The sequence below is a fragment of the Castanea sativa genome, chromosome 1 (genome assembly GCF_040712315.1).
Source record: "Castanea sativa cultivar Marrone di Chiusa Pesio chromosome 1, ASM4071231v1".
Lineage (NCBI taxonomy): Eukaryota > Viridiplantae > Streptophyta > Magnoliopsida > Fagales > Fagaceae > Castanea > Castanea sativa.
In genome coordinates, this window is record NC_134013.1 from 14522717 (window position 1) to 14545398 (window position 22682).

Genomic DNA, 22682 nt, shown 5'->3' on the forward strand with positions numbered 1-22682 from the left:
TGGGAGTGGTAATTCGAGAATGTTAGGGCCAAGCTTTTGCCTCACTCTCGAAACAAACCTTTCTACCTTTCTCATCAGGCCTCATCGAGGCCAGAGCTACTGCAAGGGTTGTCTCATTTGCCTAGGAACTCGACTTCACTTCTTTTATCCTTGAAGGTGATTCTGAAACTATGATTAAAACTCTCAACTCCAATGAGGACTCTCTATCTCCATTTGGCCATATTCTTACTACGGCCAAATGTACCATTGTTGCCAATAATTGTATTTTCTTTTCTCATGTACGTAGACTTGTTAACATTCACTGCAACAAAATGTATTTTTGGTGACGAAAATTTTCATCGCAAGGACTTTTGGTGATGAAATTTGTTTATTGGCTACAAGATTGGTTTCGACATGTATACCACGTCATCAAAAGTCCTGGCAACAAAAAATTTCATATCCAAAAGGTTCGACTAATTTTTTTTAAGAAAAAAAAAAAAAACTATTGGTGACGAAAACACTTTATCGCCTAATGTTTTCCTTGCTAAATATATTATTTAGCGAAGAAATAGTTTCGTCATCAAATGACATTAAGGGAAAACTTTTAACTTTTGTCAACAAATGTTATTAATTTTTTATAAATGGTGATGAAATACGAATTTCGTCGCTATATATTAATTTTTGGTGACGAAAAAAACTTTTGTCACTAATATTCACCGCTAAAAATACATATTGTTGTAGTGATTGTAGCTCACAACCTAGCAAAACATACTAGACATGTTAGAGGTTTTCCAGTATGGATGGAGGATGTTCCTCCACATGTGATTTATGTTCTTTTCACTGATCATGGCTGACTTTCTTTGAATAAAATTCAGGCCAAAATAGGGTTTTACCCCTTTCAGCCAAACTTTCCAACATTTTGCCTATATTCTAAAACTATTTAGGGATATGCTCTTGTTTTAAACTCGATTTTCTAAAAATCGAGTTTCAATGAAAACTTGATTTAATAAAAATTGAGTTATAGGCAAAAAATTGCAAACACTTACATGGAACTCGAGTTCCATGTAAGTTTTTGCAAGTAACTCAATTTTTGTTAAATCAAGTATTTCATTGAAACTCGATTTTAAAAAAATCAAGTTTCAAAACAGAGTCATATTCTTAAATAGTTTCAGAATAAGGGAATTTTGCGATTTTGGCCAATAAAATTCATAGTATTCCTCCTCAAAATAATAATAATAATAATAATAATAATAATAATAATAATAATAATAATAATAATAATAATAAAGTGCTTCAAGATACATCTTGTTGGTGTAAGAGACAAAACATCTTGGACTTGCAAGATAGCATTAATCCTAAAAACATACTATACAAAATAATCAAAACAACCTTCTATCGCCTTTGGAAATTGAACATCTTGATGGAAACTGCAAAGATGAATGCAAAGAGTGCTGCAAGCCCAACAACTACAACCGCAACCACTCCTAGAAAATCATGCTTGTATCCAAAATAGCTTCTAACAAACTCTTTTACTGATTCATTATTGCCATCAGTCATCAACTCCTCTATATCTCCAAATTGAGAAACAACCAATCCATACAAAGTCCAAGCTACTGGACATGCCCAGTAGTACCATCTCCACCATATAGGAATCCTCTGTTGATTTCCAAGTAGATAAATGAAAAGAAAAGGAAAAATGAAAAAGAGTTAGTAATTGTTAGATATATTTGTACACATGACCTGCACATCAAAAGTGGAAAATACTTACAGTTTGTGGGATAATGAATCCTGAAAATAGATTCCATATTGCATAAAATGTGAACGATATTATGGAAGCAATATGGTGGTTTGGCGTCACAGCCACAGTCATCATGCCGTAGAAGGTAAAGTACAACAATGTGAAGTACATGAAAAATAGATACCAAAAGAATTTGGCAACAGTCCATTCAAACCCAATCATTGCATAAACTATAATGCCATAAAACACAGCTTGTGCAAAAACATATGGGAACTCAATTGTAACCTGTGACAAAAGACAGTAAGTCGCATTAACATACACAATTATTGTAGACTAATACAGTAATGCTCTATAGGTTAAGCCTGCAAGATGTGACCCTAGTCACCTGTGCAAATGCATATGCCAAGGCTGAATACATTCCAGCAGCTCTTTCTCTGTAGAAGACAGTTCGCTCAACTGCCACTACAGGCTGCACTGATGAAGCATTTTGGAAACCAAGGAAGAGAATAGCAGCATACATGGAACCCATTGCATTAAATAAATCTTGTTGCCTCTTGCTGCAATTTGAAAATTATATTAAAATGTAGTAGTAATCCATTGGAGTGTTCAAAATTTCTCAAATTTTTGTAGCAGTAACTTACGTCTTGGAACCAAGGTCCCAAAACATTGTCCCAAATATCAAGGCTATGAAAACTGTGAACAAAAATCTCACAGTAGTGTATGGTGGGTTGCGCCAATAGGACCAGTGTTGCTTCCACAAGCCAGCCATGCATTGAGTGAAAAATGACTGCGCATATTGGGTTGGGAAATAAAGTTCTTTTTTATCAGGAGCAGGCTTGCTCAACTCTTGAATCAATGCCTTGTTCCTCCTAATGGATATGCCACATAGTTAGTAGAAGTTTTAGTCTTAAATTCAAAGAACATAACTACAACAAAGAACTTATTTAAACATTTCCCAGATAGTAGAATTTTTTTCAATCCTATAAAGCATTTAATATAACATTAAATGTACCTGTACAAATTTGAGTTTTTGTACACATTAGTAAAATCAACACCCAAAGTTATTTCCTCTACTGAAGATGTAACTTCCAACATCCAAGTTGCTGGATTGTAACCATCTTTTATTTTTCTGACTCCTTCGATGCTCTAGAAGCAAAGGAAAGATATATGCATTAGGAAATATACAACATAGATAAATATTTATGGCTGTTGGGTGTTTGCAATTTTGATCTTCAAAGAATCCTACCTCAAAATACTTTATAAGATGGCTTGAGTGGTGTCCCAATGGCCCAACGTATATCTCTTGTCCTCCACGTTTCATTAGGAAAAGCTGCAAATACATGTTACATATGTTCCACACTCAAATCTAGAAGAAAAGCAACACATTTGCACTAAGTCTGTTGAAGTTAAAAGTCCTTACCTCATCAAAAGCTTCGAATATGTCAATGCTTGGCTGATGGATGGTGCACACAACTGTTCTTCCAGTGTCCACTGTGTTCCTAACTGTTCTCATAACAATTGCAGCAGCTCTTGCATCTAGACCTGAAGTTGGCTCATCCATGAATATTATGGAGGGGTTTGCCACAAGCTCAATTGCGATAGTGAGCCTCTTGCGCTGCTCAATAGAGAGACCATTCACACCAGGCAACCCAACAAGTGCATTCCATAATGGGTTTAGCTCCACAAGCTCCATGACTTCCTCTATGAACATCTGCAACCGTTTGTTAGAATCATGAATCAGGAATTTTGATAGTGATATAATAGTCAGGATATTTATTGCAAACTCAAACGTCTTTAATATGGAATCATCCTTAACAATTAACAATAGAATCTGATTTATTAAGCTTAATGTGCTCATATTGTCTTAGTCTGCAACCATACCAAGAAAAGACAAGCTCATATATGACAATATTCAATTGAGCTAAATTTAAGCATTTTCCAAAGTCTAGCATAAGCATCAGCCAAAGTGACATACTATCAATTGCACTTAAAAAGTAGGAAGAAATGCAAATAGAAAAACCATGAACTAGAATGGCCTTTTAGATACCAACCTTTCTGGTTTCTGAATTAACTTCAGAGGATAAGCGGAGCCATGCTGAGTAGAGCAAGGACTCATACACAGTAACATGAGGAGAATGAATGTCATTTTGCTCACAGTAGCCAGAAATTCGAGCAAATGTTTTTTGGTTCTTTGGGAACCTTGAGATTGTGATGTTCCCTTCAATATATCCACCAGTTTTCCTACCAGCTAGCACATCCATCAGAGTTGTTTTACCAGCACCACTAACACCCATCAAAGCTGTGAGAACACCTGGCCTAAAAGCACCACTCACACCCTTTAGAAGCACCAATTTATCCTCAGTAACACCCTGGCTCTTCATTTCCTACAAGTCCAACCAAAATAGTTAAGTCTCAAGTTTCTTCTTTCGGGACAATATTAATTTAAAAGCCGCTACAAGAAAATTTTTTGGTTTAAAATATCTATGACTTGAGTTACCTGTGGCATGTCGACAGAATATATAATATCATCAAATGTGATAGAATGTTGATCAAATGGAAGAACCATTCCTCTTTCCCCATTACGACTGGCCTCAATTTTAGCTCCTGACCTTGCAGATGAGCTACTTCTCCTCCTACTCCCTACACATCCATTAACTTTAGTTTGAAACTAAAAGGCAATAAAACAATGATATTCACAAGATACAATACACAATATTTGCAACATATTACCTATGTTGGAATGGTGACTTGAGCTATTTCCTCTGAGTGTTAACTGTATGCCTTCTCCTGTCCTCTGCCCTTGTTCATTGCTTTCTGGTTCATCTGATTTTATAATCTGTGCCTTTCCAAATGCTATACAAAAAATGGTACATCATTAACAAAAAAACTCCCAAATTTATACAACATATAGTGGAAAAGGTGGAGATACCCACGGTTAAGATAGGCAAGAGCTAGAGTGAAAATGATGTTGAAAACTAGTACAAATCCAACTAGTGCTCCTACGCCAATCCAATACCAATATGCTTGTGTGAAGAACCCACGAGACTTTAGAATTGAAATTCCCAGTGCTTCTGTTGTGCTACCCTATATTATTACAATTTAATCAAGCATTAGCTTGTTATTAACTGGAAAACGACATAAATGTTCAGATACATAGTCAAGAAGTTACATTTCTCCAGTTTCTCCCCAGGAACTCATTCACCACTATTGCATTTTGTCCGTACATCAAAGGCGATATCCAGTAACCCCATATCCACCATTTCTTTATATCATCTATAGAAGTAAGTCAACAGATGAAAATGCAGTTCTTAAAGGTATAGTATAGCAAACTGAAAAAAGGTTTAAATAAATTTCTCAGTTTAGTATATTGTTACCTTTGGAAAGTATAAAGCCACCTAAGACACAAAGTAAGAGCAATGCAAAGGTCCCAAAAGTGTTGGCAACAATCATGTTTCTACCCATTGCTCCAATAGATCGGAATAATGCAGAAGCCATTTGGTTTACAAGTAAGAGCAGAAGGTATTGTTTAAACAACCTGCAATATGTACATTTGAATATATTAGTTAGAATATAACACACAAGCTAAAGCAATATCTAAATGAGCCACAATATCATTATAATTACCTTTCGAGACTTGGATCAAATCCAATGACATAATAGGTCATAAATACCCAAACTCCAACTTCTAAAAATGTTATTGGAATCTTGAGGATCCATGTTGGAAGAGCATATACCCAAGAAGGATAGAAAAGGAGATCCCTTTGCTTGTAAAAGACAGGAAGCTTTACAATCGTCATAGAAAGCTCTGCCATTCCATTAAACATAATCATAATCACAGTGAAGAACAAAGCACCCGTATAAATTGATCCATCGGTTACTGATTCACGAGGCATCTTTGTCCGTAGGAAAAGTGTCATTGCAATTAGAGCCATCATAAAAAGCTGAAAGCACAAAAACCAAACAAACAAAAGTTAAAAATCGAAATCATACTAAATGCAAATTAAAGCAAGAGTAAAAAATTAAGTTTTAAGCCTACTTGTGTAAGCTTGAAGATATAAACAAATGAATTCCTCTTCATCAAAAGGTATTCTCTTGAGAAATTAGCTTTTAACAGCTCCTTCTTGTTAACACCGTACTTGTTGGTTGTCAAAGCAGCCGGGTGGCTTTTACTCTTGTCATATGGAACTGAAAGTTCATCTCCTATACTCCTGCCAACATGGAATGATTGGAATGCCTCAACAAATTCTTGAACTGTGACAAAACTGTAAGGCTCATCTTTGCGTGCCCAGTACTGCTCCTGATCTTTCCTTGATGTCACCTGTCATAATCACAGATAATACAGATGAGAATTCCACATGTAAGGCTCATCCTTAAGTTTTTTTATTAGTATGGATAAGATTAAAAAAGAAAAAGAAAAAAGAATTGATTAACACTGACCTCTTGCAAGAAGTCAGCCACGCCTTTTCGGTCCGGACATTTAAAACCCGTGGATTCAAAAAAGTCAAGAACTAGCTCACGGGGACCCTGGTACACAATGTAGCCATCAGAGAGGAGAATAATGTCATCAAAAAGCTTATATGTCTCTGGTGCTGGCTGCAGTAGAGAGATGACTGCTGTTCCATCAAGAATGTGAACATATTGCTTAAGTGAATTCACAATTTGGAAAGTTGTTGAACTGTCCAATCCAGTTGATATTTCATCCATAAACAATGCCTTTGCTGGTCCAACCAACATCTCCCCTATAATTTGATTCAATATAGATTAGCATTCATCTAATTTCATATCAACGAAACTGAATTCTATTTGCTATTGATTCGATATACCTGTTGTAACACGCTTCCTTTGTCCACCAGAAATACCCCTTATCATTTCATCTCCAACCATGGTATCAGCACACACATCTAAACCCAAAACCTGTATATTTGAAGCAAATTAAAGAGATTAAAGTATATTATGTTTACTGTGTCTTAATAGTCATAAACCTATGCCAAAACCGGCAATGTTGTTACCTTTAATGTATAATCTGTCACCACTGTTGCCTCTTGGCCTTTAGTTGTGGCAGCCTGATATATTAGAAGCCAATAAACAAAAGAAAGCCACCATCACTCACTTAAATAAGTTATGTTACAAATAAAATTAAAGATGCTACTCCATCCAAAATTGAACATAAATAATCAACTATAATATGAATTATGCCAAAGATCATAGTTGCAACCATTATTATTATTTTTGGAATCTCAATTGTTAAATGAGGTCTAGATACAGTTTCCTTAGACGGGAAAAACTAATACTATAAATCTCGATCTAAGTGAAATGCAAGATGTTAGGACATATGTGTTTCACTGGTTTAGAACATATACCATTCTTTTATGTAATTGGCTAATCCTTTGACAAAATGCACTTTACTTGTATTTGGGTAGATCTAGGATGTATTTAATACTTCAAGGAACATGTTGTTCAAGTCTAGTATTAAAGCCATGAAGATTGGATCAAGAAACAAGTGAAGAAAATGTGTTTACCAAAGCTAGACACCTCTTGGACACCTGTGGACAGCTGCTTGACAGTTGCTCGACAAATAGCTATCTATTGAGGTTTAATGAGGCTCGACAGATGCTATCTATCGAGGTATCCATCGAGGTTACGGAAATCAGAATTTTCAGATCTGATTTTTGGGCTAAGCTTTTGTATTTGTGTAGGGTTTCTTTTCTCACAACTCTAGACATATATAAGGCTTATTTTAGAAGCCGTCACATAAGAGAATACAAGAAGAACAATTGCAAAAGGTGACCGAAACCTTATTCTCTCTAAAAAAGCTATTGCGTCTTTGCGCCTTAGGGTTTTGTAACCAAGTGCTTCTTGATCTTCATTGTTAATGAAGTGAAGAACTTTGCAGCCAACATTCTTCTTCTTCAAGTTGGTGACTGAGTCAAGTATTGAGATTCGTGTAAAGGAGTGAGTCACGTACTGGGATCTGTGCATCAAAGGGTGGCGTTCATATATTGAAGAGTTCAAATTCTAAAGCGGTAGAAGGTTCTGCTGTGAGTTCATCTACGGGGATTGTAGAGTCTAAGGACAAAGGTTTTGTACTAGATCTGAAACTTCTCTTTACTATAGTGGATTGCTTTTTGAGAAGGTTTCCGCTCAGGTTTTTTATTGTGAAACTGGTTGGTTTCATTGGTTTTCCTGGGTCATCATATCTTGTCTTATTTATTTTTTAGCTGCACTTAATTTTGACATGATATTAATGTTTGTTTGTTTTAACAAGTTTTATGCATAATAAATCTAATTAATAACTTAAGTTTAAAACTTGTTAATTCTATCAACCGGGGTCTATATTTCCCAACAAGTGGTATCAGAGCGGGTACACTCTGATTGGATTAATTTCTTGAGTGTGATCCTTGACCCCCGTTGTCATGGATCGTGGACAATCTCCTTTGATTCCTCCTTTATTTGATGGCACTAATTATGCGTACTAGAAAGTTCGTATAAAAGTGTTTTTGCAAGCTCTAGGTGAATAGGTATGACAAGCTATTGAAGTTGGCTAGATTAAGCCAAAGAAAGCGCCAGTGGATTGGGATGATGCAACAATCATAGCGGCAAATTTCAACAGTAGAGCCTTGAATGCTTTGTTTTGTGGGGTGACCAACGAGAAATTCAAGAAAATAGCATCCACGGAAGTTGCCAAGGAAGCATGGACCATTCTTGAGACCACCTATGAAAGTACCACGATTGTAAAGACTGTGAAGTTTCAAAAACTCACTAGTAGCTTTGAAGAAATAAGGATGGAGGGGATGAGACATTTGATGAGTTCTATGCTAAACTCAAGGATATTGTGAATTCTACCTTCAATCTTGGAGAGTCTATAGCAAAATCCAAAATTGTTAGGAAAATTCTTAAGTCCATACTTGAAAGATTCTATGCCAAGATCACTGCCATTGAAGAAGCAAAGGACATTGATCAAATTCCTTTGACTGAGTTTGTAGGAAACCTTCAAACCTATGCGATGGGATTAGGCTCAATGGGAAAAGGTGGAAAGAGTAAAATTTGGCTCTTAAGGGTATAGAGGAATGTATCGAGGACTCTGAAGATGAAGATGAAGATGGGGATGGGGATAAGGATGAGGATCTAACCTTTATAACTGATGAGATTATCAAGCTTCTTCAATTTAGGAAAAAGGATAAGGGCAAACCTCCTAGGAAATCTAAATCCTCTAGGAAAGGTAAGAATGAGAAGCCCCTCATCCAATGCCATGAGTGCAAGGGTTTTGGTCATATAAGGATAGAGTGCCCAAACTACCTTATGAGGGAAAAGACCAAGAAGTCAGAAGATAAATGGTTGGTTGCTACTTAGAGTGACACTAAGAATGACTCTTCTGATGAGTATGTGGATGAATGTAGTCATGTTATGGCCTTTGCTGCCTCAATCGATAAGGTGGTTATGGAAAGTGCTAGTGACAGTGATGATTCTACTGATGATGAAGTGTCCAAGAAGATAACCCTTCAGGAAGCCTATGATAAGCTATGCATTGAAGTCATAAAATCTGAAAAGACTTCTCATCTTTGTAGAAAAGAGCTTAATGAGATAAAAACTGAAAAGGCTGATATGTTAGTCAAACTAGATGAGACTACAAGGTTAGTTGAGGCTCTCATTGTGGAGAACACCTCATTAGAAGAGAAGGTCAAGAATCTTGAGGTTGAGCTTAGTTAAGCTAGAACTTAAATGGAGAGAATGTCTAGTGCAAAACTTGATGAGGTTTTGAGTGCTCAAAAGCCTAATTCTGATAAGACTGGCTTAGGATATGCTGTCTCCTCCAACCCCTCCTCTTGCACGGCTTCTGGATCAAGGACTATCATTGTGCCTCAATCCGAGAAAGGTGATAAAGGTATAAAATCCAAAACTTTTTTTTGACTAATTCTAAATCCTTTGTTAGACCTTATGTTTGTCACCATTATGGTGTTTCTGGAGACATTCGTCCTAATTGCTTTAGGTTGTATCATCAAAAGCAAATGTCCAACAATCATAAGTTTCCTCTCAATGACTTATACCTTGGTTTGGAGAGTTATTAAAAGCCTTGAGCTTTTTAACTCAATTTCAGGACAATTTTAATTCTTCCATGTCCTTTAGTAGACATACTAGGACACGTGCCTTTTTATCTTCACGGCCAAAGACTCGTGCTGTGTGTGTGAGAAATAAACCTAAGACTTAATTGTCTTTTCTGTTTGTCCTCTGCTTTAATTTTTTCTATCTGCAGTAGAACTCTCTTTGCTTGATTTCTTTTCTGCTTTTGAAATCATGCTTTCATGCATCTGCATTTTTCTATCATGCCTTCATGCATTTGCATCTTTCTTTCATGCTTTCATGTTGTTTGTCTATTTTTGTTTGATTGTTTAGTTTTTATTTTGTTTTGTTTTCAAAAAAAAAAAATATATATATATATATATATATATATACACAAAAACAGTGTGTGTTTGTGTACATCGGTTCTTGTGAACCTTAAAATGGCCTTTGAAACAAAATTTTCTAAACTTTGTATCTCTTGTAACTTAGATGAGCATTCCTATGCACAACTAAGCAAGTGAGCTTTGTGGCTCTTTGTTTGTGATGAGTAAGGTTAAGTGATTTCTTGTACTTAACACTCGTATCACTCTTTTTGACGAGTAAGACTAGAAAATCCTAAGAGAAAGGCATAAATAACTATCTTACCACTGTTACCCACCAATCATGATATGACATCTGTATGCTTCAACATAGCAAAAGTGCAATGTCAAAAAGCTTAACATAATTATGTTATTTTTTTTCTCTCTCTTGTATACCCATGCATGGTTTGCTTAATAAAAAGAAAATATGCAAAGAAAATAAAAGCAAAAAGAACAAAATGATTTAAATATGATTGCAAGCATGTTTTCTAGGAGATGTGGGAGTTATAGGATGTACCTCAAAGGTGATAGTCATCATCAAACAGTTATGATTGTGTGTGAGTTAAAGTGATTTTCTCATATCTCAAATCATCATAACATAGAGACACTTATGCAATCTTGCGATGTTTTTCACACACAACACGCAATATTCTTTGCTACTCTTGATACCTGTGTAGGTACAATGTGATTTGGCCATCACAAGGTTTACATGCGTTGATGTATGCTTATTAAACTGTCTTGACTTGTTTTTGAAATATAAAATCGGTTAGACGTGTTTAGTTTGTGAGTATGTGTTTTGAGATCCATGTGCATTAAATTGTTGTTGAGAGATGATTTTGAGAGTCTAATATGTTGATTGGATCTTTGGTTGAGTTGCATGTGTGATTGCATTCATGTTTGTGTTTTTCCCCTCTCGAAAAACTGTTTTTAAAAGCTGGCTCGACACCTCCTCAACACCTCCTTGATACCTAGCTGTTTGTTGAGCTTCCTACCTTTTTCTTATTGCAATCTCAACAGCTTCTCGACACCTTCTGGATTGATCGAGAAAGTTTTTGTTCCCTCGATAGCTTCTCGATAGCTATTCGATCCATCGAGGTATGCTTGATAGCTTCTCGACACCTCGATCGATCGAGATCCTCTGCATGCATTTTTTTCCACGTGTTTTGCATGTTTCTTTTATCTTGTCATCCATAGCTTCTTGTTTTATTACATTCATGCATTTTTATGGATTCTTTGTGCCCCAATTGATCATTCTTGGTCATCTTTATGTTTCTCGGGTAAAGTTTTATAGATTCCTGTACCCTCTGTCAATCGTGACAAAAAGGGAGAGAAATTGGAGAATTTGTGATTTCTTTCTTTAAGATTATACAAGTTAGGGGGAGAAATACATTCCTTTGTAAGGGGGAGATGTGTTTCATCTTGTTAGGGGGAGTGCTTACCTCCTTGTTGTTGTAGGAGCTACTTTTAGCTTCTTCTTCTTGTACCTTAGGTCTTGTGACCATTTTTACATACATTGTGCTTATCTTTGATATATATATATATATATATATATATATATATATATCTATATATATATGTGTGTGTGTGTGTGTGTGTGTGTGTGTGATGTATGTTTCTTCACCTATCTCTACACGTGTTGTTTCTTTTTTTTCTTTATACACATGTTTCTTTACTTGTATGCAATCTATTATTTCTGTTTCACACTAAGATGCCTTGATGAGTTTTGTTTAATGTGTTTTAGAAATACAGGTTGTCAAAGTCTACTTGCCATAAACTCTCTTCTTGTAAAGTTTTTCAAGAGTTTGTGTTAGGATAGATCTTATTGTATTCAACAAGTGAATATGATTTGTGCGATTTATGACTTCTCTCATATGTCCATTTGTTAGTTGTGGTTTTGTCACGGATTGCCAAAGGGGGAGATTGTTAGGACATATGTGTTTCACTTGTTTTAAACATATGTCATTCTTTTATGTAATTGGCTAATCCTTTAGCAAAACGCATTTTACTTGTATTTTGGTAGATCTAGGATGTGTTTAATACTTCAAGGAACATGTTGTTCAAGTCTAGTATTAAAGTCATGAAGATTGGACCAAGAAACAAGTGAAGAAAATGTGTTTACCAAAGCTGGACACCTCCTAGACACCTGCGGACAGTTGCTCGACAGATAGTTATCTATCGAGGTTTAATGAGGCTTGACAGATGCTATCTATCGAGGTATCTATCAAGCTTACGGAAATCAGAATTTTCAGATCTGATTTTTGGGCTAGGCTTTTGTATTTGTGTAGGGTTTCTTTTCTCACAACCCTAAACATATATAAGGTTTATTTTAGAAGCCGTCACATAAGAGAATACAAGAAGAACAATTGCAAAAGGTAACCCAAAACCTTATTCTCTCTAAAAAAAGCTACTGGGTCTTTGTGCCTTAGAGTTTTGTAACAAAGTGCTTCTTAATCTTCATTGTTAATGAAGTGAAGAACTTTGTAGCCAACATTCTTCTTCTTCAAGTTGGTGAGTGAGTCACGTATTGGGATTCGTGCAAAGGAGTGAGTCACGTAGTGGGATCTGTGCATCAAAGGGTGGCGTTCATATATTGAAGAGTTCAGAGGTTTTGAAGTGGTAGAAGGTTTCTGCTGAGTGTTCATCTAAGGGGATTGTAGAGTCTAGGGACAAAGATTTTGTACTAGATCTGAAACTTCTCTTTACTATAGTGGATTATTTTTCGAGAAGGTTCCCCCCAGGGTTTTTACTGTGAAACTGGTTGGTTTCATTGATTTTCTTGGGTCATCATATCTTGTCTTATTTGTTTTTCTGTTGCACTTAGTTTTGACATGATATTGATGTTTGTTTGTTTTAATAAGTTTTATGCATAATAAATCTAATTAACAACTTGGATTTAAAACTTGTTAATTCTATCAACTGCGGTCTATATTTCCCAACACAAGGGATCAGCTAAAGATACAAATTATAGGTCAATAGCTTCTGCCTCACCTTCATGTAGATATCAATATCTGGATCTGGCTTGATATTTGCTTCTTTTTCTCTTCTAGACAACTCTGCTAGCATATCTGCATATTACCAAAACAACGGTCACTCTTCCTAATATTTCATATTACTCATGACAGTTCATCTAGAATTTTTTATTGAAGGAAAGCTATAAAATAGGTGATCCTGTCACTAAATTAACTGACCGTAGCGTGATCCAACCCCTTGGCATCTTGCAGAGAAGCCCAGGGTTTCTCTTACAGTCATTTCTCCAATATGGAGATCATATTGACTGATATAGGCAGCAGTTCTCTGGGGTACAAACTCATTCATGCCATGGCCATTGTAAGTCACCCTCCCAGACAACTGAAGAAGAATTTCATATTTTTTTTTCTTTTAATCAGAGATGATACTAAAGATTTAAATAGAGTAAAGAGTTGAAAATTCAAGGATGAGTTGAAGCTGAAATCAAATTATTTTCACCTTTAGATCAGGGTCAAGCTTTCCGGCCAAAGCCAACAAGAGTGTTGTCTTCCCTGAACTTGGAGGACCCAATAGCAATGTCATTCTGCAAAATACATATGCAGAAAATGAGAATGGTTTCCAGAAACTAATTGTAAACATTCAAAGTCCAATGCATATTATAGCTGAGGTTGATTTCTCACCTTCTAGGCTTGATGATTCCACTAACATCTTTAAGGATAGACAAGTGTTTCTTTTTACTTGGAAGAATGTAGAGAGAATTTAAAAAACCCTGCGCACAGTGAAAGGTAAATTCAGTAACAACTTAACAGAAACACTTCAAAAGCAAAATTGTGTAACTAACTAGTACATATTTTGCTGCTGGTTACCTCTACAATATTGACACTGAAGTTAAAGAATGTAGGCAAAGCTCTGCCACCCACATATGCTTCTGCCTCAACATTTAGGTGCTCAAATCGTACTTCAATTGTTGGAAGATCAATTCCAACTCTAATTAAATTCCAAGAAACCCGAGAAATTAAAATCCATTACAGTACAAACCAAAGTATATATGAAAGTTTTGAAGCATAAATTGGCAGAACTCTTACCTATCTATCCGGTTCCTGATCTTCATCAAGAACTTCTCATTGTCCTCTTCTGCTACCTTCACTAACCTTTCAAGCAATTGCTTCCTTTCTTCAAATCCAAGACTTTCTATATTGATTTCATTAGCCTCACCTTTTGAGGTAGTTAATATACCTTTTCTTAGACGATCAAACGTAGGAAGCTTTTCAAGGGCAGCCCATTTGAGAGCTTCTTCATCGTCTTCTTCACGTGAAGACCTGTTGAAAACTTCCACAGAGTTGTTCCTCGATAGGGAAGAACTATTCACTCTTAAACTACTACTAGCCTTGTAAATGTCACCCCCTTCCATTACAACCAACAGCTAAAACCCATCAAGTCCCCCAGAAATATAAAAGCCCACCAAAACCCAGAAAGAGTTTTTGTTACCGAAGTGAATTAAACAAAAAACAGATGATCAAACTCACTATACTTTTTTCTCCGTATGTTGGTTTGGAACTTGTCCCAACAATTGACGTGAGCCAATAATGTTTATATAGAGAGAGAGAGAGAGAGAGAGAGGACATAGAAGTGGCTTTTATTGTAGTGTATTCACAGCACAATATCCTATAATGCTTCGTACGTGCGTGGGAACTGGCGGGGAAACTCACATGTTTTTTTTTCGGAAACTCACATGTTGAAATGTAAATGTTCAATTAAAGTGTGACCTTTGGTTCATGGACTCGAGAAAATTAGGTGCCACCTATTTTGAAAACGTTTTCCGTAAGCTCCAAATATATTCATTATTGTTCAGCAAAAAAAACATATATTCATTATTGTGTACCAAACCAAAACGTTTTTCGTAAACTCCAAATATATTCATTATTGTTTTTATATATATATATATATATATATATATTCATTACTGTGTACCAAATATATATATATATATATCCAAATATATTCATTACTTTGTTAGTAATTTAATTATTAGTATTATGCTAATTAATATACAATTTTTTTTTTTTGGGGGAAACCTACATACATATCTTGGATAGAAATTATTGTTTTTTTTTTCCTTTACAAAACCCAACTTATGTGTTGAAAAGGTAGAAATTCAATTTCAATATCACTTTGGTCCTTTGGGCTTGAAAAAAAGATGCCAATTCTTTTTACATAATTTTTCGTAAACTTTAAATATATTCATTCTTGCATACCAAGCCAATGTTTTGTTAGAAATTTAATTATTATTGCCCTAATTAACATACAAATCTTGGATAAAAGTTATACTCTTTCCGTCCTACTTTGTTTGTCCTGTTTGAAAAGTCAATTTTTTTAAGAAAACATCATTTATTGTCTTGTCTGCTTTATAAAAATGTATAAGTTTACAAAAATACCCTTAAATAAATTTATCAGTTTTTTAAATAAAAAAGAGTTATTCTTAATAAGACAATTCAAATAGTTTTGAAAATAAAGTAAGGGTATAATAGGAATATTAGTAAACTAATAACTTTTATTTTTGGAAACAGGACAATATTTAAGACATCCAAAAATGGATTAGAGGACAAATAAAGTAGGATGGAGGGAGTAGTTTTTTTTTTTTTTTTTATCCCTTACAAAACCAATTTATATGTTGAAAAGGTAGCAATTCAATTTCAATGTCATCACTTTGGTCTTTGGAGTTGAAAAAAGATGCCACTTCTTTTTACAACGTTTTTGTGACTCAAAAGTCGGAGAAAATGGATTTTTGCCCTTTTTTAAAAAAAATATCCAGCTAAATGCTTCATGTTTGAAACTAATTAAGGAAATGCTCCTATTTTGAAACTCAATTTTCTAAAAATCGAGTTTCAAATGTATAACTCGATTTTTGGAACATCGAATTATAGTGAACGTGAATTTAAAAAAAAAAAATTCTAGAACTCGAGTTCCATGTAAAGTACTCGAGTTCAAGGACCTCCAGTTCCACTTGAATTTTTTCAAGGGACTCAAGTTCCATGAATTCGAGTACTTCAAATGGAACTCGAGTTCCTGGGAATTTTTTTTTTTTAAATTTTCAATTCGCTATAACTCGATTGTCCAAAAATCAAGTTTTAAATTGAAACTCGATTTTCTAAAAATCGAGTTTTAAAACATGAGCATTTTTCTAAATAATTTCAGATATGAGGTATTTTGCTAGATATTTTTTTAAAAAAGAGCAAAAGATCATTTTCTCCCTCAAAAGTCAAAATATATTCATTCTTGTTTACCAAGCCAATCTTTTGTTAGCAATTTTATTATTATTACTCTAATTAACATACAAATCTTGGATAAAAGTTAAAGTTTCTTTTCCCTCGTACGACAACTACAGGAGGGGATTTTTTTTTTTTTAATACTACAAGTGGGGGACCGCTTGTTTTGCTTACACCAAGGGGAAGGAAAGATTCAAACGAAAGTGTTTTGAAAGAAGTAATTAAACTACACCACCAAGTTTAAGTTTTTATTTACTTTTTTTTTTTAACTTACTACAACTTACTACGTGATGGGGAGAGAAATTTGAACCTCAAGTTCTTGATTTCGAGGGAATTAAATAATACCACCTACTCTTTTATTTTTTTCCCTTACAACGAGTGGGTGTGGGTGCATTTGGACTAAGTTCTCTACATAGGAATAACTGAATAAAGAGAATTGAGTAATATGAATAAGCTACAAGATCATTTGTATAGTAAATTTATTTACTTTAATATTCTCTTTGACATAGACCTTGGGATAGCTTATTTTCATTGAGTTATTTTACTTTAAAATAGTACAAGTTCTCAAAAAAATGAAACTTTAGAAAATGATGTATAAGATTATTTTTAAAATAAATTAGATTTTAAATTTATTCAAAAAGCATCAACGTGTTGCTAACGGTCGAATTGAAGACACTCCACGGGAGAATTCTTGTTGGCCTAAGGTCCTAGCCACTAGGCCACCAATCGCATGGGTATATTTATTCATCATTAAACCCTACTTTTTTTTTCTTTTTTTTTTTGAGAATGATTAAACCCTACTTTTGTTATTAATGGCTTATATAAAGTTTAGATATGTCAAATAAAGTGAGAACATATTTATTCAAAATTACCTTTTTGACCTCCAATTGTAAACCACTTTCATATAACAAGTGTTATCAAGACAATAAAACGGCAAAGCTGTCGAGTGGGTGGATTTTTTTTTTTTTAGACACACACACAATATATATATATATATATATATATATATATATATATATATATATATATATATATATATATATATATGTCAACTTTTTTACCATAATCTATAATGTTATGGATGGATTTGGGCGGCTGCTCAAACTTTCGTTCATCCAAAGATACCATTATTGGATTGCTATAAGTCTATTCAAGATCACTTTTTTTTTTATAATAATTATAATATAATTTTAATTAATAATATCCATTTTATGATGGTTATTTCATATCATCACGATTTTATAAAATTTCAATTTGACGGGTATAATTTTTTAAAAAAATTATTTAATATTTCAAGATCAATTATTCTAGCTCTTACATAAATGGAATCCACCATTTTGTAAGAGGGTATTGCTCCAAGAGGATTGAATAATTACTCATTTATATAAACTTATTTATTTAATTACTTCAAAACTTAGCTAAATAAAAATATAATTGCATTTTGAAATTCTTGTGACTTTTGTTCTATTTTTTTTTTTTATGGGAAATCATCACTATTTTGATAACTAAATTATTGACTTTGACATAAATAATAAAGTCTATGAGCTACTTTTCAATTCAAAACAGTACTCTGCTCTTGAAAAATAATGGGAGTTACTGTATTGCAGCATTGCATCTCTGCAATCTGCATATAGCTCAGCAGTTTTGTTTTGTTATTATTATTATTATTTTTTTTGGAAGAAGAAGGTAATGAACTAAGCAGTGATATCATCACAAGCGTATGTGATGACAAGGAGGAGACCCGTATTGTTTATTACATCTTTTTTAGCTAAACTTATTGTTGATTACTAGTATAATTCTATCCAAGTGCCTAACTTGTGTTCCAAGTACATATACATTAGTATATCATAAATAAAGATGTGACTCTTATAAATCATAAGTCAATTAAAATTATGTTACACTAACAAGTGTTCTTAAGTATTGGTTAATAATCTATTTTAAGAAAATTTTGTAAAATAATTAATTACTTTTTTTTCTTTTTCTATTAAAGTTTTTTTAAATAGATTATTAATCAATGCCTAAAGACATTCGTTGGTATTTTCTATTAAAATTTAATTAATGTATCATAATTAAAAGAATAAATGGTTTATTAATGGGTCATAAAGTAATATATATTTTTTAAATAATAAATGGTCTCCGTATTTTTTACAATTCTCAGCTGGGCTTCTAGATAAAAAAGGATAGTTGAATATCATGGAACGTTCACACTTTTGTGAAGCAAACACGACGGGGAAATGACCAAAGAGAAAGTTGGAAATTTTTTTTTCTTTCCGAATAAGAAAGTTGAGATTTGAAAGTTGGAAATAGATCCTAATTTTCCTCCGTATCCAATCCAATGCCGTCTAGTCAAAAAGTAAATTTTACGAGTTTTGCTACACGACGGGGAAATGACCAAAGAGAAAGTTGGATTTTGTCTTTTTTCTTTCCGAATAAGAAAGTTGAGATTTGAAAGTTGGCAATAGATCCAAATTTTCCTCCTTATCCAATCCAATGCATGCCGTGTAGTCCAAAAGTCAATTTTAAGAGTTTTGCCGCCTAAGAGCACTTGCAGCAGTGGAGCTAAATAGCTATATAGCTATTTTAGCTCCACCAAAATACCAAAAAGAAGTATGCAGCAGTGGAGCTAAATCTATATTTTTTTAGCTCATTGCTACAGTGCACATCTATCTATAGATGTACTGCTTCATGAGCTAAAAAATTAATTTTTTATTTTGTGTTCACATTACCTTTTTATTGTGGTGTTTTTATTGTAGTGAGATGTATTATTTTATTGTGGTAGATATATTATTTTATTGTGATATTTATATTATTTTATTGTGTTGAAAGCTAAAATAGATTCACTGCTGCAGCATGTGTATAGATAAAATAGATAAAATAACTTTTGATGGAACTAAATTGTTAAATTTTTAGCTTCATTATTGTGGATGCTCTAAGTAAAAGAAAACAGTTGGTAGTGTCACAAAATTGAGTAGGGTCACTTTTTCGCAGTAATGGATCGTGGGGCACATGTATCAAAAAACACCAACAAGTCGTGATTCACGTGATAGTTAAAGCTCTTTTGTTTCAATTATCAATGGGCGTGCTTTTGGCAAACATGTGTCTTAATCGAGTAGTTCATGCAATTTATGATATATTTTTTTTAGAAGATTGCAATTTACAACTTAAAAAATGACTAAGTTACAAATTATTTTATAATATTATTTTATAAATAATTAGTATATTGAATAGTTATTGTAAAATAAGAATTAGTAAGCTTTAGTTAATGGTGAGCCCAAATAAGAATTAGTAAGATTTAGTTACATCAACAATTTGTAAAAATATTGTAAAATAATTAATGGTTGTAGCATTACTCTTATGACTTTAGTTGGCATCTAATGCATTGAATTAAATTAGGTTTATAATTATCAAAGTCTTGTATTCAATTGATTGGTATTTCTTGATTTCTCCAATATAATTTAAATGATTAAATCCCCCCACCCTCAATTATCAAATTATTCACCCAAAAAAAAAAACCAATGTATTCTATAAATAGCTAAGATCCTTGTATCTTAACTAATTGACACATTTTGGTATTTTCAATAGAGAACCTAGGGTTCAAATCTTCCCTTCTTATTGTAACGATCAAAATATCTCAAAAAAAAAAAACTTTGATTAAAATTAAATATGAAAGGTGAAAGACCTAACCTAGGTATAAATGAACTTTGATTAAAATTAAATATGGAAGGTGAAAGACCTAACACCCTAGGTATATATTTAGACCCCAATTACCAATTTTTAGGCTAAACCATTTTTAACTTAATCTAACAATTAATGCCAAATATAAGTGATTAACTAAATTCCATTGCATATATACTCAAATAGCAATAACTAAATGTAAAGGAATATAAAATGCAAAATAAATACAAGAAAACCACACAAAAACGTGGAAACAGAAGCCTCCAGCTAAAAACCTCTATATGACACCACCATCAAATCTTTACTAGTGAATAGTTGTAGTACAAGATTGAATAAAAACCCTCCAAGCCTAAATATCCCCTAGTATTAGAGCTCTTGAGCGCCAACTATTAACCAACTTCTCAGAGACCTTTATTCACCAATTATCAAAGTCCGTGTGTTGAGTGACCAATGTTAAGCCACCAAGAACTCTTGGATTTGTGATATTGTTGCTCCAATGGCTCTCCACACCAATCACTCAAGGTATATCACTCAAAGATAATATAGAATGCTTGAGAAATCTCCTCTCAAGATATGAACATGGTGAGAGGGAAGGAGAAGATAAAAGTTATGGAATCTCACAAGTAATGACTAGGTTTTCACTCTCAAAGCTCTCTCCCAACTCTCAAACTGCTCTCTTAGAGTTTTTGCACATTGTTCTTCCCAATTGGAATAGGTTGGAGTTGGTACAAGATTAGCTAGCTCAAGATAAGAATAAGGTACTAGAATTTCTTCATGGAGCAAGTCGCGAGTAGATTGCGACATACTAACCAAAAGAACTCTACTTTTTGCAACACTTGTATAGCTCAAGGGCAACTTAAGTCATGGTTAGGTCATGAGTTCCCCACTCTTTAGTAATTTTGACTAGGGCTTAAGTATATTATCCAAAATACATGTAATCCCAAAACTACATCAAATATAAGTATAATTACAAGTACATTTATGACATGCAATAAAACTAACAAAAACATGGACTTAATAGAAGGTATTAGAAGAAAATGTAATCCAAATTTGGATTCTTCAAATTTTGCATCATGAATTTTTTTTTTTTATAAAAAAGGTACTATCTTATTTACATGGGATGATGACATGTTGCACATTCTTTAAAAATTATTTCATTTTGCCTTCCATCTCATTTTTGAATATGTGTCATGTGCACTTTTTCTTTGAAAGAGAAATAGGTGCTATTCATTCAAACTTCCACCTAAGTAAAAGTTTTAGTAAATTGATTTATTTAATTAAACAATATGTTTATACACTGAATTATATTCAGGGGTGGTGCTAGCCATAACCTAGGGTTTTAAATTAACCCCTGACTTGGCAAAAAGTATATATATATAAATATATATATATATATAGATATAATATTTTTATTTTTATTTTATTTTAATCCCATAAAATAAAAATTTGAACACGCTAGACCTAATTATTTTTAATCACAACTAAAATAACCTTGAACATGATCCTCTTACCATTATCTTGACAATTTTAAACAAAGAAAAAACCCCAATAAAAAATTAATTTGATCTAAAACCTTGAAAATAAAAATTAGTTTTTTAATCTAAATGTGCTTTTAATTTGTTATTTTTTGAGTGGAAACTAGGGGTATGGGATAGGCCAAGAGTGATTGAGTGAAAACAAAGACAAATGTTAACACAACAAAAAATTTCTTAGTGTCCATTTGGGAATAGTTATCTAACTTTTTGCAGAAAGTATAAAATAAATAGAGACTCACATGAGACTCAAAGATAGTAGGAAAAATGAAGAAGTAATAAGCTGTCTTATAATCAAAACCCAAACTTAATACAATTACAAAGAACAATAATTGTCAAAGTAGAGTTGAATTATTAAATAAAAGAATTGCAAAGAGTAAAGACAAACTAATAAATAAAAGAATATTTGTTAAATAATAATTAAAATTCACTTAACAACAATAATTAATATGTTTATTGTATTTAGAAACAATAGATGATTTCCAAGATTTTATCTTAGCAACGATAATTAGTATATTCATTATATTATGAAATAATATTTCAAATGAACTAATAGTATATCTTTTATTCTCTTACTGGTATTATGATTAAATTTGTAATAAAAAACCTTGTAGACCACAAGATTTATCTCTTATCAAAATTCATCTTTTTATTGATCTCTCTAAAAAAAATCATAGAGCCACCATTGATCATATCAATCTTAATAATTCAAATTTTACTTTTCTAATAACATGTAAAATATCAATAATTCTCAAATATAATACCACTTAATGAGCATTATAATATATATATATATATATATATATATATATATATATATATATATCTTTCTTTTACAAATTTTTTTTTTCATATGAATTTAGAGTGTACTTGCTCAGTTGCTCATCGCATGGGACATCCGTGTAGGAACCATTTTTAGATAAATTTCACTGCGCCTATTAATTAGCTAGTGTATAACGAATTATATCTTCCATATCCTCTAATGAAATCGGATATTTCAACGTATCTTAAGTATCAATATGAACAGAATAACCATTCAATATATTAATTGTTTATAAAAAATATTATAAAATAATTTGTAACTCTAGCTATTTTTTAAGTTGTAAAT

The 22682-nt window shown here is 33.0% G+C and overlaps 1 protein-coding gene across 1 annotated transcript; it reads right to left on the reverse strand.

Annotated features, from left to right (window-relative positions):
* Positions 1-1250: 1250 nt before the first annotated feature.
* On the reverse strand, positions 1251-14512 carry LOC142641058 (pleiotropic drug resistance protein 1-like). Its single transcript, XM_075815431.1, has 24 exons — positions 14187-14512; positions 13968-14088; positions 13782-13870; positions 13600-13684; positions 13323-13482; positions 13123-13199; positions 6727-6780; positions 6541-6631; positions 6155-6456; positions 5754-6035; positions 5342-5658; positions 5092-5252; positions 4887-4990; positions 4651-4801; positions 4448-4570; positions 4215-4357; positions 3769-4101; positions 3138-3428; positions 2964-3047; positions 2730-2863; positions 2359-2586; positions 2103-2274; positions 1748-2002; positions 1251-1635 (listed from the first exon to the last, which is right to left on the reverse strand). The coding sequence occupies exons 1-24, from the start codon at positions 14510-14512 to the stop codon at positions 1372-1374; spliced, it is 4347 nt and encodes a 1448-aa protein (XP_075671546.1). The 3' UTR covers positions 1251-1371.
* Between the last annotated feature and the right edge of the window lie 8170 nt (positions 14513-22682).

Excerpts from the sequence above, each read along its gene's own strand:
- LOC142641058 (XM_075815431.1), bottom strand. The coding sequence starts at position 14,512 with ATGGAAGGGGGTGACATTTACAAGGCTAGTAGTAGTTTAAGAGTGAAT. Across the intron at positions 5,659-5,753 it reads ATATCTTCAAGCTTACACAA|CTTTTTATGATGGCTCTAAT; the intron begins GTAGGCTTAAAA and ends TTGTGCTTTCAG. Across the intron at positions 3,429-3,768 it reads TTAATTCAGAAACCAGAAAG|ATGTTCATAGAGGAAGTCAT; the intron begins GTTGGTATCTAA and ends AAACGGTTGCAG.